This window comes from Sus scrofa, chromosome 16 (assembly GCF_054392235.1).
Source record: "Sus scrofa isolate SSC_HxYL_T2T_F1_AM1 chromosome 16, Sscrofa_HxYL_maternal_Yorkshire_Landrace_v2.0, whole genome shotgun sequence".
NCBI classification, from domain to species: domain Eukaryota; kingdom Metazoa; phylum Chordata; class Mammalia; order Artiodactyla; family Suidae; genus Sus; species Sus scrofa.
Genome location: NC_139398.1, coordinates 53,201,604 through 53,215,482, shown reverse-complemented (window position 1 = coordinate 53,215,482; position 13,879 = coordinate 53,201,604). Strand labels below are relative to the sequence as shown.

The 13,879-nt window shown below is 34.7% G+C and overlaps 1 protein-coding gene across 16 annotated transcripts in view; it reads right to left on the bottom strand.

The window, feature by feature from the left end:
• The window catches only part of IPO11 (importin 11), an 820,387-nt gene that overhangs the window by 670,326 nt on the left and 136,182 nt on the right, over nt 1-13,879 (bottom strand). For all 16 annotated transcript variants that reach the window (XR_014831432.1, XR_014831435.1, XR_014831431.1 and 13 more), the window contains 2 exons: nt 11,344-11,439; nt 10,308-10,421 (listed from right to left, as the gene is read on the bottom strand). Coding sequence is in view for 4 of the 16 variants with exons in the window: in XM_085002403.1 (XP_084858529.1) it covers nt 10,308-10,421; nt 11,344-11,439 (210 nt within the window). In the remaining 12 variants the exon portion in view is untranslated. The remainder of the gene's footprint in view (nt 1-10,307; nt 10,422-11,343; nt 11,440-13,879) is intronic.

The window sequence follows — 13,879 nt, the reverse complement described above, 5'->3', positions numbered from 1 at the left end:
TCTTCTTGGAGTTCCTATCATGGCTCAGTGGACACGAATCTGACTAGCATCCATGAAGACACAGGTTTGATTCCTGGCCTCGCTCAGTGGGTTAAGAATCCGGCATTGCCATGAGCTGTGGTGTAGGTCACAGACGCAGCTCAGATCTGACGTTGCTGTAGCTGTGGCACAGGCCAGCTGCTACAGCTCTGATTTGATCCCTAGCCTGGGAACCTCCATATGCTGTGAGTGATGCCCTAAAAAGACCAAAAAAAAAAAAAAAAAAAAAATTTCTTCACACTGAACACTGAAATATGTGTTCCATGAAAAGCCAGTGCTCTAAATATAGTGCATCAGAAATAAGTCTGAACCAATGATGACATCTCTCTTCAATCCTTCATATTGACAACAGGCTGAAGCAGTACCAGCACCAACCACAGGCCATTACTCTGAAGAGTATGATAATTGGCCCAACAGAGGTGGCCTATTCTTGTGTATTTTTAAAAATGGAAACAAAAAACATCTGAAATAACAAGGAAACCGAGGACATTTTAGAAAATTTTCCACATGACTTTTTTTTGTTTGTTTCCTTAGGGCCGCAGGTATGGCATATGGAAGTTCCCAGGCTAGGGGTCAAATCAAAGCTGTAGCCACTGGCCTATGCCACAGCCACAGCAAAGTGGGATCCAAGCCACGTCTACGACCTACACCACAGCTCATGGCAATGCTGGATCCTTAACCCACTGAGCAAGGCCAAGGGTTGAACCTGCGTCCTTATGGATGCTAGTCAGGTTTACTACCGCTGAGCCACAATAGGAACTCCCATGTGACTTTTAAATGCACAGCAACTAAAGAACTATCCATTAGTCAGTCCTGGGTAACTAAAGAGTATTATTTTGGGTATAATGATGGTGTTAACCATGAAAGCACAGCAACAAATTTCCTTTAAGGTCTGAGAAAAGTAAAGCTGTATTTTTAGATCTTCTCCATTCATGCAAATATATACTACACTAAAGTTAATTTCCGGATTCAAATCATGCTGCTACTGCCAATCACTTGAGGTAAAATTATAATTAAAATATTTAAAATCAAAAAGCAAATACAAATTTAAAAGTTTTAATATTTCTTATTTTTTATACAAATTGATACTTTAACACTGCCTATCAAGATATGTATCAGAAATTGGAGTTCCCATCGTGGCTCAGCGGAAATGAATCCAACTAGGAACCATGAGGTTTCGGGTTCCATCCCTGGCCTTACTCATTGGATTAAGGATCTGGTGTTGCCGTGAGCTGTGGTGTAGGTCACAGACACGGCTCAGATCTGGCATTGCTGTGGCTCTGGCGTAGGGCGGTGGCAAGAGCGCCAATTAGACCTCTAGCCTGGGAACCTCCATGTGCCACCGGTGCAGCCCTCAAAAAAAAAAAAAAAAAAAAGATACGTATCAGAAATCATTATCAAATCATCTGAATAATTTCTGCCTTGCCACCATGCGGGACACAGTGAGAAGTCAGCAGGCTACAGTCACCAGAATTCAACCACGCCAGTACCCAGATCTTGGGCTTACGAGCCTCCAAATTTTGCATCACTAACTGAGGTATATTCCTCTATAGATACATTAAATCATGAAAAGAGAAACATGGTACATCTCTCCAACTCTACGATCTTCTAGCTTTGTTACAGTAGAGTTCATAGGCAAATGGAAAAGACAGGCCAGTAAGCAATTCTATAATTCAATCTGAAAGACCACTTAGTTGATCTGCAGAAGAGGGACTGGAGGAAGCCCAATATTAGAGGTTATGATAATATTCCAGTCATGAGATAAGGACTTGGGCTATGGCAGTAGCAAAGGAGATGAAGAGAAGACGGATTTAATGTGGTTTACAAAATACAGAGGATGAAAGAGTAAGTTAAATGACATCAGGACAGGGCCCAAAGTTCTTTGTGAAAACTGACCCAGGCTCTTCAATAAGTTAAGGTCACAGCAAAAAAAAGTTGGGGGTTGGAGAGCTGTTTTACACTAAAAGATGAGAAAACTTGAATAAATGAAAGAGAAACACAGATTAAGTATAATGGACATGCCTAAGAAGAAAATGTCACAGGACATGAATGCTCAAAGAATACAGAAGATCTTGAGATAAAGATACTAGGACTGAATTGTAGGGAAAAGGTCAGAGTTGGCTCCCTTAAAGGAGTGACTGTGGCTGGAGAAAAGCAGAGCCAACAATTAACTCTTAGAAAATGCTTATGGGAGTTCCTGTAGTGGCTCAGTGGTTAACGAATCCGACTTGGAACCATGAGGTTTCGGGTTCGATCCCTGGCCTTGCTCAGTGGGTTAAGGATCCAGCGTTGCCATGGGCTATGGTGTAGGTCACAGACGTGGCTCGGATCTGCTGTTGCTGCGGCTCTGGTGTAGCCCGGCGGCTACAGCTCCAATTAGACCCCTAGCCTGGGAACCTCCATATGCCGCAGGTGTGGCCCTAGAAAAGACAAAAAGAGAAAGAAAATGCTTATGATTTACTAGGAAGTGAAAAAGAGAAACCATCAAATAAGACCAAGAAGGAAATCAAAGAGAAATTAATTTACAACGTTCTGAACCTAAAACGGGAGGAATTCCAAGAAATGCATAAATGAGTACGTCAGCTAAAACCAAAAAAAGGAAGTTACTGTACTCTCCAATGAGGTTTTATGTTGGAAACATATATAACACATATATAGATACATATATAAATACATAGGTATACACATATGTTTACATGTTATAGGTTTCATTATTTATCTAAAAGACCCTTTTCCCATTGAATCTTCTTGGTACATTTGTCAAAAATAAATCAATCAAACCTGTTTCCCAGTTCTATTTTGTTTCACTGATCTACATGTTTATTTTCACGCTATCCCATTTTCTTGGTTCACATAATGCTATAACAGCTCTTGAAATCAGATAGTATTATATATCCTCCCACTCTGTTCTTCTTTAATGCAGGTTTGGCTATTCTAAGCCCATTACATTTCTACATAAGTTTTAGAACTAAACTGCCAATTTCTACCAAAAAAAAAAATTAGGCAGAATTTTTATCTTAGTAACACTGCTCATTTAATCCATGAGCATACTTACTCAGGTGATTTTCAGTATTCTCAGCAATGTTTTCTAGTTTTTACTGTTACCCAACTGACACATTTTGTTAAGTTTATCCTAAGTATTTCTAGCTTTCAATGCTACCATAAATGGCATTTTGAGAATTTCAGTTTCCAGTTGTTCACTGATAGTAAAGAGGAATGAAATTGATTTTCATATGTTGACCAAGTGTCCTGTGACCACAGTAAACTTACTAGTAGATTTACTAGAGACTATAATGTACAATCATGTTGTTTGCAAGGTGTGATTTTACTTATTCCTTTTCAATCTGTATGCTTGTGTTTGTTTTTGCCTTGTGCTGATTAGGATTTCTAGCATTATGATTAGTGGAAGTGCTGACATCTCTATATCAATTTGTTGGAATTCTGCTTATTCTAATTGCAACATATTTCAGATATTAAAACTGACAGCTTTGTGACAGATACATTCAATCACAAAAAGGTAACTGAACATATAAGATGAAAGAAAAAATTATGAGAAAAGTGAAAGATACTAGGAAAATTAAGATATTCTAGAGAATATTTAAGTATTTAGAAAATTAAGAAACACCATTCAACTACAACAAAATATTAATTATAAGAAAAACTATAATTATTTAGAACCCTCCCACCTTTTTTTGATGACAGATGGAGAATATATTGAATCTTTAGGTTCTTTCACTTAATGTATTCTGAACTTGGCCAGTAATGGTTATAAAACTCAGTTCATTAAAAATGAAATAAAATTACACTAATTAAATATGACTTTGGATAAACAATTAAATATGACTTTTGGATGAATTTTATAGACATTAAAGATAATGAATCTATAAATATCCAAAACAGTATTTAGAAGAGCTAGAACACCTTTGAATATAATTGCAGTTAGTTTAATAAAAGATTAGAGGTGATTCATAACTATGAACATTAAGATAAATTACTACTTTTTGAGACTACAGGTTGCCTAGTGACTAAACACTTAGGAAGGAAACTGTTGAAAATACTTGATGTCATTTTTTAAATGTAAAATCTTAAACTGGAGTATAATTCAGCTAGTGTCAGCAGTATCAAATGAAGAATCATATTTACAATTTTTAAATACCAACAAATGATTTCAAAATTACAGTTTTGTGTGTGTGTGTATACAATAAACTGATTTTTTTCCTCCATTGTTTTTTTCTGGTTTTTATAGTTTTAAGCTTTTATGATCAATGATTTATTTTTAGTTGATTCTCTGTGGTCAAGTACTTTTGGGGAGAAATGATCTGATGATGTGCCCAAAATTATTTGTGGAAATGTTGACACATCTTTAGGATTTGACTATATCAAAGAGTACTCTTCAACATCTCAGTTTTCATATAACTGCAAATCAACATTTGCTTAATTACACTGGTATATTTGAGGGAGAAATGAAAGGAAAAAGTAAAACTACAGGCCTAACACTATTTCAATTTTGTGATTCAATTCCTAATTTTCAGGTATATTATTTACATCTCTCTCACTTATTTAATGTGACAGTAAACATGAAATTTACTAAGAAAAGCTTTGTGATTTGCTTGATTTACATCCTTCATTCCATATTATTAAATTTAGTGACTTAGAACCAAATTAAAACATGTGGAACAGATCTTTTTTTAAAATTTTGACTGAAACTATATATGTTTTCTCCCTAGAGAGACAGTGGCAGCATGTACACAAAATTCAACGAGATTTTCATGTAAACGTTTCTTACTGAAATATTTTTCTTAAAAACCAAGTTTATTATTTCAAATATTCTTTCACCTAGCTACATGAGACCAATAAACACCATTAAATATCTTCAAAGATACGAATTTCTCATTTTAAGTAATTTATATAAATATTTCAAAAACTTGTTTTCTCATTTCAGTAGGTACATGTTAGCTAGCAGGTGAAAAACAAATTTAGAATGTAATGATAGCTCCATAAACACTAATTTTTTCAAATTTCTATTAAATATTTCATATCTTAAGTTATTGTATGAAAACTGCATAGCAGGTAGAATCTTTTATGTGCTGATGATACTTTTCCAAATGTCTTTGTTCATTTTGACAAGGGAAAAACTCTGTTTATTATTTGAATCACTTCTAACATAAATTGATGATGTTCCCTTATTTTTTTCCTGATTGATGCAAAAATTCTTTACTTTGCCAGAAACATTAATAGAACAAAAACGGATATTCTGATAAAATGTATTTAGAACCTTCAACTTTTAATGATACAACTCTTGAACATCTTTGCACCCAAATTTTAAATCATTAGCAACAAATCTCTACATTTTTGTTGAGTAGAAATACTTTTCATTCCAGAAGTAAAGATTACTTTCACCTTGCACTGAGTCCTATAGTTTAAACAGATGTTCCAGATTGTTCTAAATATATATATATACACATATATACATATATATGTTCTACATTGTTATTTATTATTAACATAATTTCTTCACTGTACTCCTGCACACTCAAAGAACTTATTTACAAAACTTAAGAAGAATTATGAACAGCTTCATGGTAAAATTTATACTATTAATTACAGCATTTATCAAGGCTATTATTATACTATTCTCTAATTAGCAGGGACTTATTTTAATATTTTTACTTTTTCAATTTTAAAAATCAAAGAAGAAGGAACATGTCATAAGGCCAGCATTATCCTGGTAATAAAGCCAAATAGAGACATTACGATAAAAGAAAAACTACAGATCAGTATCTCTTATGAATACTGATACAAGTCTTCAAGAATGTACCAGTAAAAAGGAATTCAGTAACTTATTAAAAAAGATTATACAGCATGATCAAGTGAGATTTATTCCTGGAATGGAAGGATAGTTCAAGATATGAAAGTCAATCAGGACAACAAACTACATTAACAAAATTTGGATAAAAAATCCCTAATCTTCTTGACTGATACAGAAAAAGCACTTAGCTGAGTTTAATACACTTTCATGATAAAAACACTGAACAAAGTAGGAAGAGAGGGAAAATATCTCATCATAATAAAAGCCATATATGAAAACCCACAATGAACATTAGAATGAGTGACAAAAGACCGAGACTATGTTATCCTCTAAGATTAGGAATAAGCAAGGATGCCAAATTTCACCACTTTCTATTCAATACAGTACTGGAAGTTCTCGCCACAACAATCAGGCAAGCAAAATGAAAGGCCTCCAAACTGGGAAGGAAGAAGCAAAATTCTCTGTCTGCAGATGTATGTTTTTATATGTACAAAGTCCCAAAGATTCTATCAAAAAAAACTGTTAGAATATATTAATTCAGCAAAGTTGCAGAAGACAAATTCAACAATTAAGAATCAGTTGAATTGCCATACATGAGCAATGAACAATCTGAAAAAGAAATTACAAAAACAATTCCATTTATATTACCATCAAAAGATTAAAATGCTTAGGAATCTATTTAACCAAGGAGGTGAAAGACATGTATAATGAAAAAACATAAAACACTCCTAAAAGAAATTAAGTAAGACATAAATGGAAACATACCCATCTTCATGGATTGGAAGACTTTATACTGTTAAGATGTCAATACTACTCAAAGCAATCCACAGTTTCAATGCAATCTCTGTCAAAATCCCAATGACAATTTTTGCAGAAAAAGAAAAATCCATGCTAAAATTCATATAGAATCTAAAGAGGCCCTGAACAGGTAAAACAATCTCCAAAAAGATGAAAAAAGCAAGAGGACTCACACCTCTGGATTTCAACATGATGACAAAGCTTTAGTAATCAAAATAATGTGATAAATGCACAAAGGATAAACATACAGACCAATGGAACAAAATAGAGAGCCCAGAAATAAATCCTTGCATATATGGCCAAATGATTTTTGACAAGAATACCAAGACCATTCAATGGGGAAAGGACAGTCTTTGCAACAAATGGCGCTGAAAAAAAAATGAATAACCACATGCAAAAGAATAAAGGTAGATCCTTACCTCATTCCATATACAAAATTCAACTCAAAATTGTTCAAGGAGATAAGCAACAGGGATATATTGTACAGCACAGGGATTCAGAGCCATTATCTTATAATAACACTTAATGGAGTATAATCTTTAAAAACAATCGTTATGCTCTACACTTGAAACTAACATGATACTGGAAACCAACTATACTTCAATTTTTTTAAAAAGGGTCAAAAGAGTTTCCCGGTGGCCTAGTGGTTAAGGATCCAGTGCTGTCACTGCTGCGGCATGGGTGTGATCCCTGGCGTGGCAGAGAAAAAGGTGGGGGGTGTCAAAGAACTAAATGTATTGACTGGGAGGTTAGGGTTAGGAGATGTATACTATTACATTTAGAAAGGATAACAACAAGGTCACACCCTATAGTACAGAGAACTATGTCTAGTATTCTGAGTTAGATCATGATGGAAAAGAATATTAAAAAGGAATGTATATACATGCATAATTGAGTCACTCTGCTGTATAGCAGAGACTGGAACAACATTGTAAGTCAACTACACTTTAATAAGAAAAACAATTTTTTTTTTTTGGTCTTTCTGCCCTCTCTTGGGCTGCTCCCGCGGCAATATGGAGGTTCCCAGGCTAGGGGTCAAATCGGAGCTGTAGCTGCCAGCCTACGCCAGAGCCACAGCAACACGGGATCCGAGCCGCGTCTGCAACCTACACCACAGCTCATGGCAACGCTGGATCGTTAACCCACTGAGCAAGGGCAGGGATCGAACCCACAACCTCATGGTTCCTAGTCAGATTTGTTAACCACTGCGCCACGACGGGAACTCCAGAAAAACAATTTTTTAAAGAACTAAATGTAAGACCTAAAATTATAAAACTCTTCGACCAAAAAATAGTACAAAGCTTTACAACACTGAATTTGGAAATGATTTACTGGATAAGGCAACAAAGGCACAGGCAATAAAAGAAAAAATAAGAAAAATTGAATTTCTTGATAATTTTGTGTATCTAAAGATACTATCAACATAGTAGAACACCAACCCATAAAATTGGAGAAAATATTTGCAAATCATACCTGATAAGGGATTAATATACAGAATACATAAGTAATCCTAAAACTCAACAACAGAAAAACAATAAATTCAAAACTGGGCAAAAAAGAGCTGAATAGACATTTTTCCAAAGAAGATACACAAATGGCCAAAGAAAACATGAAAAGATGCTCAACACCACTAATTATAAGGGAAATGCAAATCAAAATTATGGTATGACCTCACATCCATTAAAGTAGATACTATCAAGAAACAAACAAACAAACAAAAAAACAAGTTTGGTAAGGATATGGAAAAACTCAAACACTTGTGCACTGTAGATGAAATTTTTAAAAGGTTGCAGCTATGTGGAAAATAGTATGGTGGTTCCTCAAAAACTTAAAAATAAAACTGTAATATGGACCAGTGATTCCACTTTGAATATATACCCAAAAGAACTGAAAGCAGGTTTTAATCAATATTTGCATACCCATGTTCATAGCAGCTTTATTCACTGTAGCTTAAACGAGGAAGCAACCCAAGTGTCCACTGACTGATGAACGGGTAAGCACAGTGTGATATATACATACCAGGAAATATTATTCAGCCTTAAAAAGGAAGAAGAAAATACTAACATATGTTACAACACGGATGAACCTTCAGTACATTATGCTAAATGATATGTTACAAAAACACAAATACCATATGATCCCACATACAAGAGTAGTCAAATCAGAGACAAAGAAAGTATAATGGTGGTTTCCAGGGGCTACTGGAGGAAGGGTAATGAGGCACTATTGTTATTTAGAGGTTCAAGTTTTACAAGTCTGAAAAAGAGATGGTGATTATGATTGCACATTACGAACATGGCTAATACCACTGAACTCCATACTTAAAAATAGTTAAGAAGGTAAATTTTATACTATGTGTATTTTATCACAAGAAAAAAAAATTGACAAAAAGTTTAACATAGTAGATAGCTTTTCTTGCTCTTGACACAGCACGTTGGGACCTACCTCTAACATAGTACTTAAAATATTATTACAAAATTTCCTGTTCAAGTACTCTCTTCCTTAAAAGAGTACTCTCAACTTGTCAAAGCAAGTGTCTTCAGTGTTTAGTAGAGAAGTGCCTATTCCAGGACATAAAGGAGGCAACAGAATATGGCTGATGAGATATCAGGTTCTGAAGTGAGGTTGCTGGGGTTTGCATATCAACTCCATCATTTACTAGGTTTGCAAACTTGAGCAAGTCACTAAACCTCTCGAAGCCTCATATTTCTCAGGCATAAGATGGAAATAAAAATACTACTATCTTATTAGGTTGTTTAAAGAATTAAAATGATACATAAAATTTTTATTGTTATATTTTATACTGTTATTAAAATTACTCAACAGATTTTGCTGAATTCAATTGACTAAACTCTTTAAACTGCTTAAAATTATTACATCACAGTTAAATTTAATGAGGCTAATGAGAAATCTCTCCAGTCCACTCATTGACAGATAGGCTAGGTTCTCTAATTGGACTATTCTAATTCTGGAAAAACTATATACATTCTATAACTTGCACATCTTTACTCTAGATTTCTGTTAAATGGAAATAGTAGTATTTGTTTCAGCCACAAGTCAAAAGATTTCACAAACTGCCCTTTCATTCTAGAGATATTGATAAAATACATTCCACCTTCTACATTTTATAAATCTTAATATATTAATGACTTAAAACATAAAAACTATATTTTAACTTAATATATACAGTCTCACGAAACCAACTCACTAAAGAACCTATTGTACACTTACTCAGATGGCTGGTTTCAGTTACAGTATTATTTTTAATAAGCTTCTGCTGAAAAGGTCATTTCTCACAAAATGATGATGATGGAAGCTTGTTACATGACATTAAAGAAATGACAACAAAGGTAGTACATGATTATGTGTAATATATTCCTGTTTCATTTGAAGTATGAGTTAAAAAAAAAACCTACAACCATAAACAAATAAAAATTCTAGGCTATAGCTAAGAAGAATAAAATTGCCTATTCTGAGAGAGAAGAAAATTGAAGTTTCAAGTGGCATTCACAGATTCCTCTTTCTTCCTTCTCCCAAATTATAGTACAATGTAATAAAAGTTTAAAATAAAGTTTAAATAATACAGGACTTTCATAAACTCATTATTTCATCAAATTATTCCAAGTCTTACTTCCTTCAATTTAAGTAAATTGAGTCTTACCTCCTGATTAAATGTACGTGCCATTTCATTAAGAAGTGAAGAAAAGAAACTAGTGTTTTGTAGCAGGACTCGACCCATAACTCCAAGATATGTTGACATCACTACAGGATACCTCTGCACAATTAAAATACAGCATTCATAAAACTGTGTTATGTACAAGTAAAAACAATTGTAAGCAATCACTGACATAGTAACAATCAAGAGGGATATGAAATAACAACATTCCTCTCCATACTGCTTCTTTAGAATGAACTGACAATAGTGCTTGAGTTTTAACTTACTAATATACATCATATAAGGTATACAGATGTATTACATGTAAATATAAATATAGGAACAGAGAAAGAGTATTTGCCAATGGCCTATTTATACATTTACATTGTTTTAAATGCTTCTAACATACACAGTTAGTGGCTCTATTAAGAGACTGACTTAGAAAATAACTTAATGTTTTCATATATTGAGTATATAACAAAACTAGCACTGTTTTTTTCCCTATTCTTTTTTTTTTCTTTTTAGGGCCGCACTTGAGGCATATGGAAGTTCCCAGGGTAGGAGTCAAGTGGAGCTGCAGCTACAGGGCTATGCCACAGTCACAGAAACGCTAGATCTGAGCCATGTCTGTGACCTACACCACGGTTACAGCAACACTGGATTCTTAACACACTAAGTCAGGCCAGGGATCGAACCCGCATCCTCATGGATCCTAGTCAGACACATTACCGCTGAGCCACGACAGGAACTCCCTTACCCCATTCTTCTGCTTAAATGTTTATGTACAAATACACATGCGTATGAGTGAAAGAGATGAGAATATCAAAGCAAGTCTATACTTTCCTAAGTGGAGACAGAAAAGGCAAAGCTGTATAACTACCCAGAAATTGACTTAATTTACTTCCAAATAATCAAATGATAAGAAAAGCTTTCTTTTTATATCTAACAATAAGGAAATAATTTTCCAATGAATAATGAAAATAATTAAAATAGGACCCTAGAATACAATACTAACCTTAGAAGCTTAAGAAAAAAATCTTACCTCCCCTTCTATAATACCTGTGAAAACACAGGGTAGAATTGGCTGAAACATTTGTGGGCCTAATACTGGGTTCACTTTAAGGGCATTTTCCACAACCTAAAAACCAGAAAGACACATTGGTTATACTTAAAAATGCAAGTCAATGCTTCAAGCAAAACACAAGTAAGGAAAACATTTTAAATATCACATACCTAATCTAAGAATATACAAAAGTTTATCAAGTACTTGATATTCTGGCACTAGACACACTTTTATAAAATGATCCATTAAAAATTACAATTTGAGGAAGTTCCTGTTGTGGCGCAGTGGAAACGAATCCGACTAGGAACCGTGAGGCTGCGGGTTCGATCCCTGGCCTCGCTCAGTGGGTTAAGGATGAGGCATTGCCGTGAGCTGTGGTGTAGGTCGTAGACATGGCTCGGATCTGGCATTGCCATGGCTGTGATGTGGGCCAGCAGCTGAAGCTTCACTTAGACCGCTAGCTTGGGAACCTCATATGCCATGCGTGCGGCCCTCAAAAGACCAAAATAAATAAATAAATAAATAAAAATAAAAAAATAAAGTGAAAATCTCTTTTAAAAAAATTACAATTTGATTTAAGTGTCTATTATTTAGACACAGCTATACCTCTTGCATAGAATTATAATTAATCACATTCTGATAACATAGGTACCACAGAGTTAATATAATTCTTATCTTCACATTTTAAACAAAGAACCTCTCTACAGGATAGGGGAGGTCCCTGGTGGTCTAGTGGTTAGGACTTGGCACTTTCACTGCTGCAGCCCAGGTTCAATCCCTGGTTTGGGAACTGAGATGCCACATCAAGTCACCGCATGCCACAGCCAAAACAAAGAGAATCAGGATAAAAGATATCATAGTTCTTGACTAAAAGCAATAGGAGAGCATAAGATTCAGAATAAGATTAAATCTGATCTCAATAAGATTTATTCTGTTAGAAAATTTTAGATTTGGAATAAAGAAGGGGAAGTGCACATACACTGTAGACTGAGAGTCTCAAAGGTAGATGTCACCACACAGTCTGTCTTATCTACAAACGGAAAGTAAGGCCATCTGCTGATTGTTAGACACACATTAACTTCACTCCTCTCCTGAAAAACCACTAAAATTATAGTAAAAATATTTTAAAGGGAAGGGGGCATAATTTTAAAGAACAAAAGGAATGAGAGAGAGATGAATATTAGAAGCTACAAAGAAGAAATTCAAAAAGTAACTGACTTAGAGAAAGCTGAAACCTAAGGGTGCAACAGAGAAAGCTGAGAGCAACTCGATGTACTTCACATGTATCTTCTGATCTCTCCCCACCAAAACCCACAGGAATTAGCAGAGCCATACATCTCTGGAAAGGAACGTAGAAGAAAAGCTAAAAAATAAGATTGGCTGGAAGTCTAGTAAGAAAGAGATTGCCAGATATTCCCAAATCTGCCTATCTGGGCAAATGATTCTCCCGCTCCAGGAGAAGACAATGTATTTTCTTTAAGGAGTCTTAAGAGAGGGACTTTTCAGATGAAAAGGGACCAACAGCATCCCGTACAATTAATTAACATAAACCTACATCAAATTAAACCTACAATGACAATACATATCACTGTAACATTTCAGAATACTAGGAATGAGAAGTAAAAAAAAAAAAAACTATAAGCTTGGGGAGAAGGAGTAAGGGGCGGGTGGTCAGTCTGGCTCTGAAAGAGACTTCTTTAGGAAAATAAATGAATAAAACCCTGATGGGTCAATGTGTCGGGGCATACTGAACAGAGACAAGTGGCAGAGAATTTAGTGCAAGTAAAAAATTACGCCAAAAAATTATTAATTCCAAAGATTACAAAGTTTGTACAGAAATGGAAAAGTAGTCACATACTTAGATTGTGACTTCTAAAATATAAATCCACTGAAATGTACCATTCAATATAATCTAGCTCTCTGTTGTTATGCATTTTCTTTATATATAAAGGTACAGATAGTGTTGTGTAAATGATTCATTTATTTCAGAGCTAAAATGGAGTCTTTGTTTCAAAGAGGTTAGGAACCATAGAAATGGAGAGATTCTGAAAAATTATGCAGCAAAAGGCCATAATCAGACTTAGAGTCAGGGGTTGTGGATCAGAAGCAAGAGAAAATTCAGAAAGTAGAACTGATCAGATATAGAAAACCAAATGAACAGCTGACCAAAGGTAAACAAGTCTGAGATTACTCCTGGTTTTCATGTTTCATCAATAGGCGCAATCATAGTACCATTAATAATAATGAGGCTTTGCTTTGGACAGGTTGAACTTGAGATACCTGTGAGAAAACCCACACGGAATGGTACTATATTATTTCCACACACATGATACTCTACAGTCCACTTTCCAAGGAAGGTATTGCAGCCGTGATCTAAAGTCATAGAGTTCAAATTATGACTATTTCCATTCTGAAGAAGGTTCTTTAATAATGTTCAAAATCCTACCAAAGATTTTGATCAGCAGCACTGTTTTCAGTTCTAAACAAGATTTGGAAAAACACATCCTCTGATTTC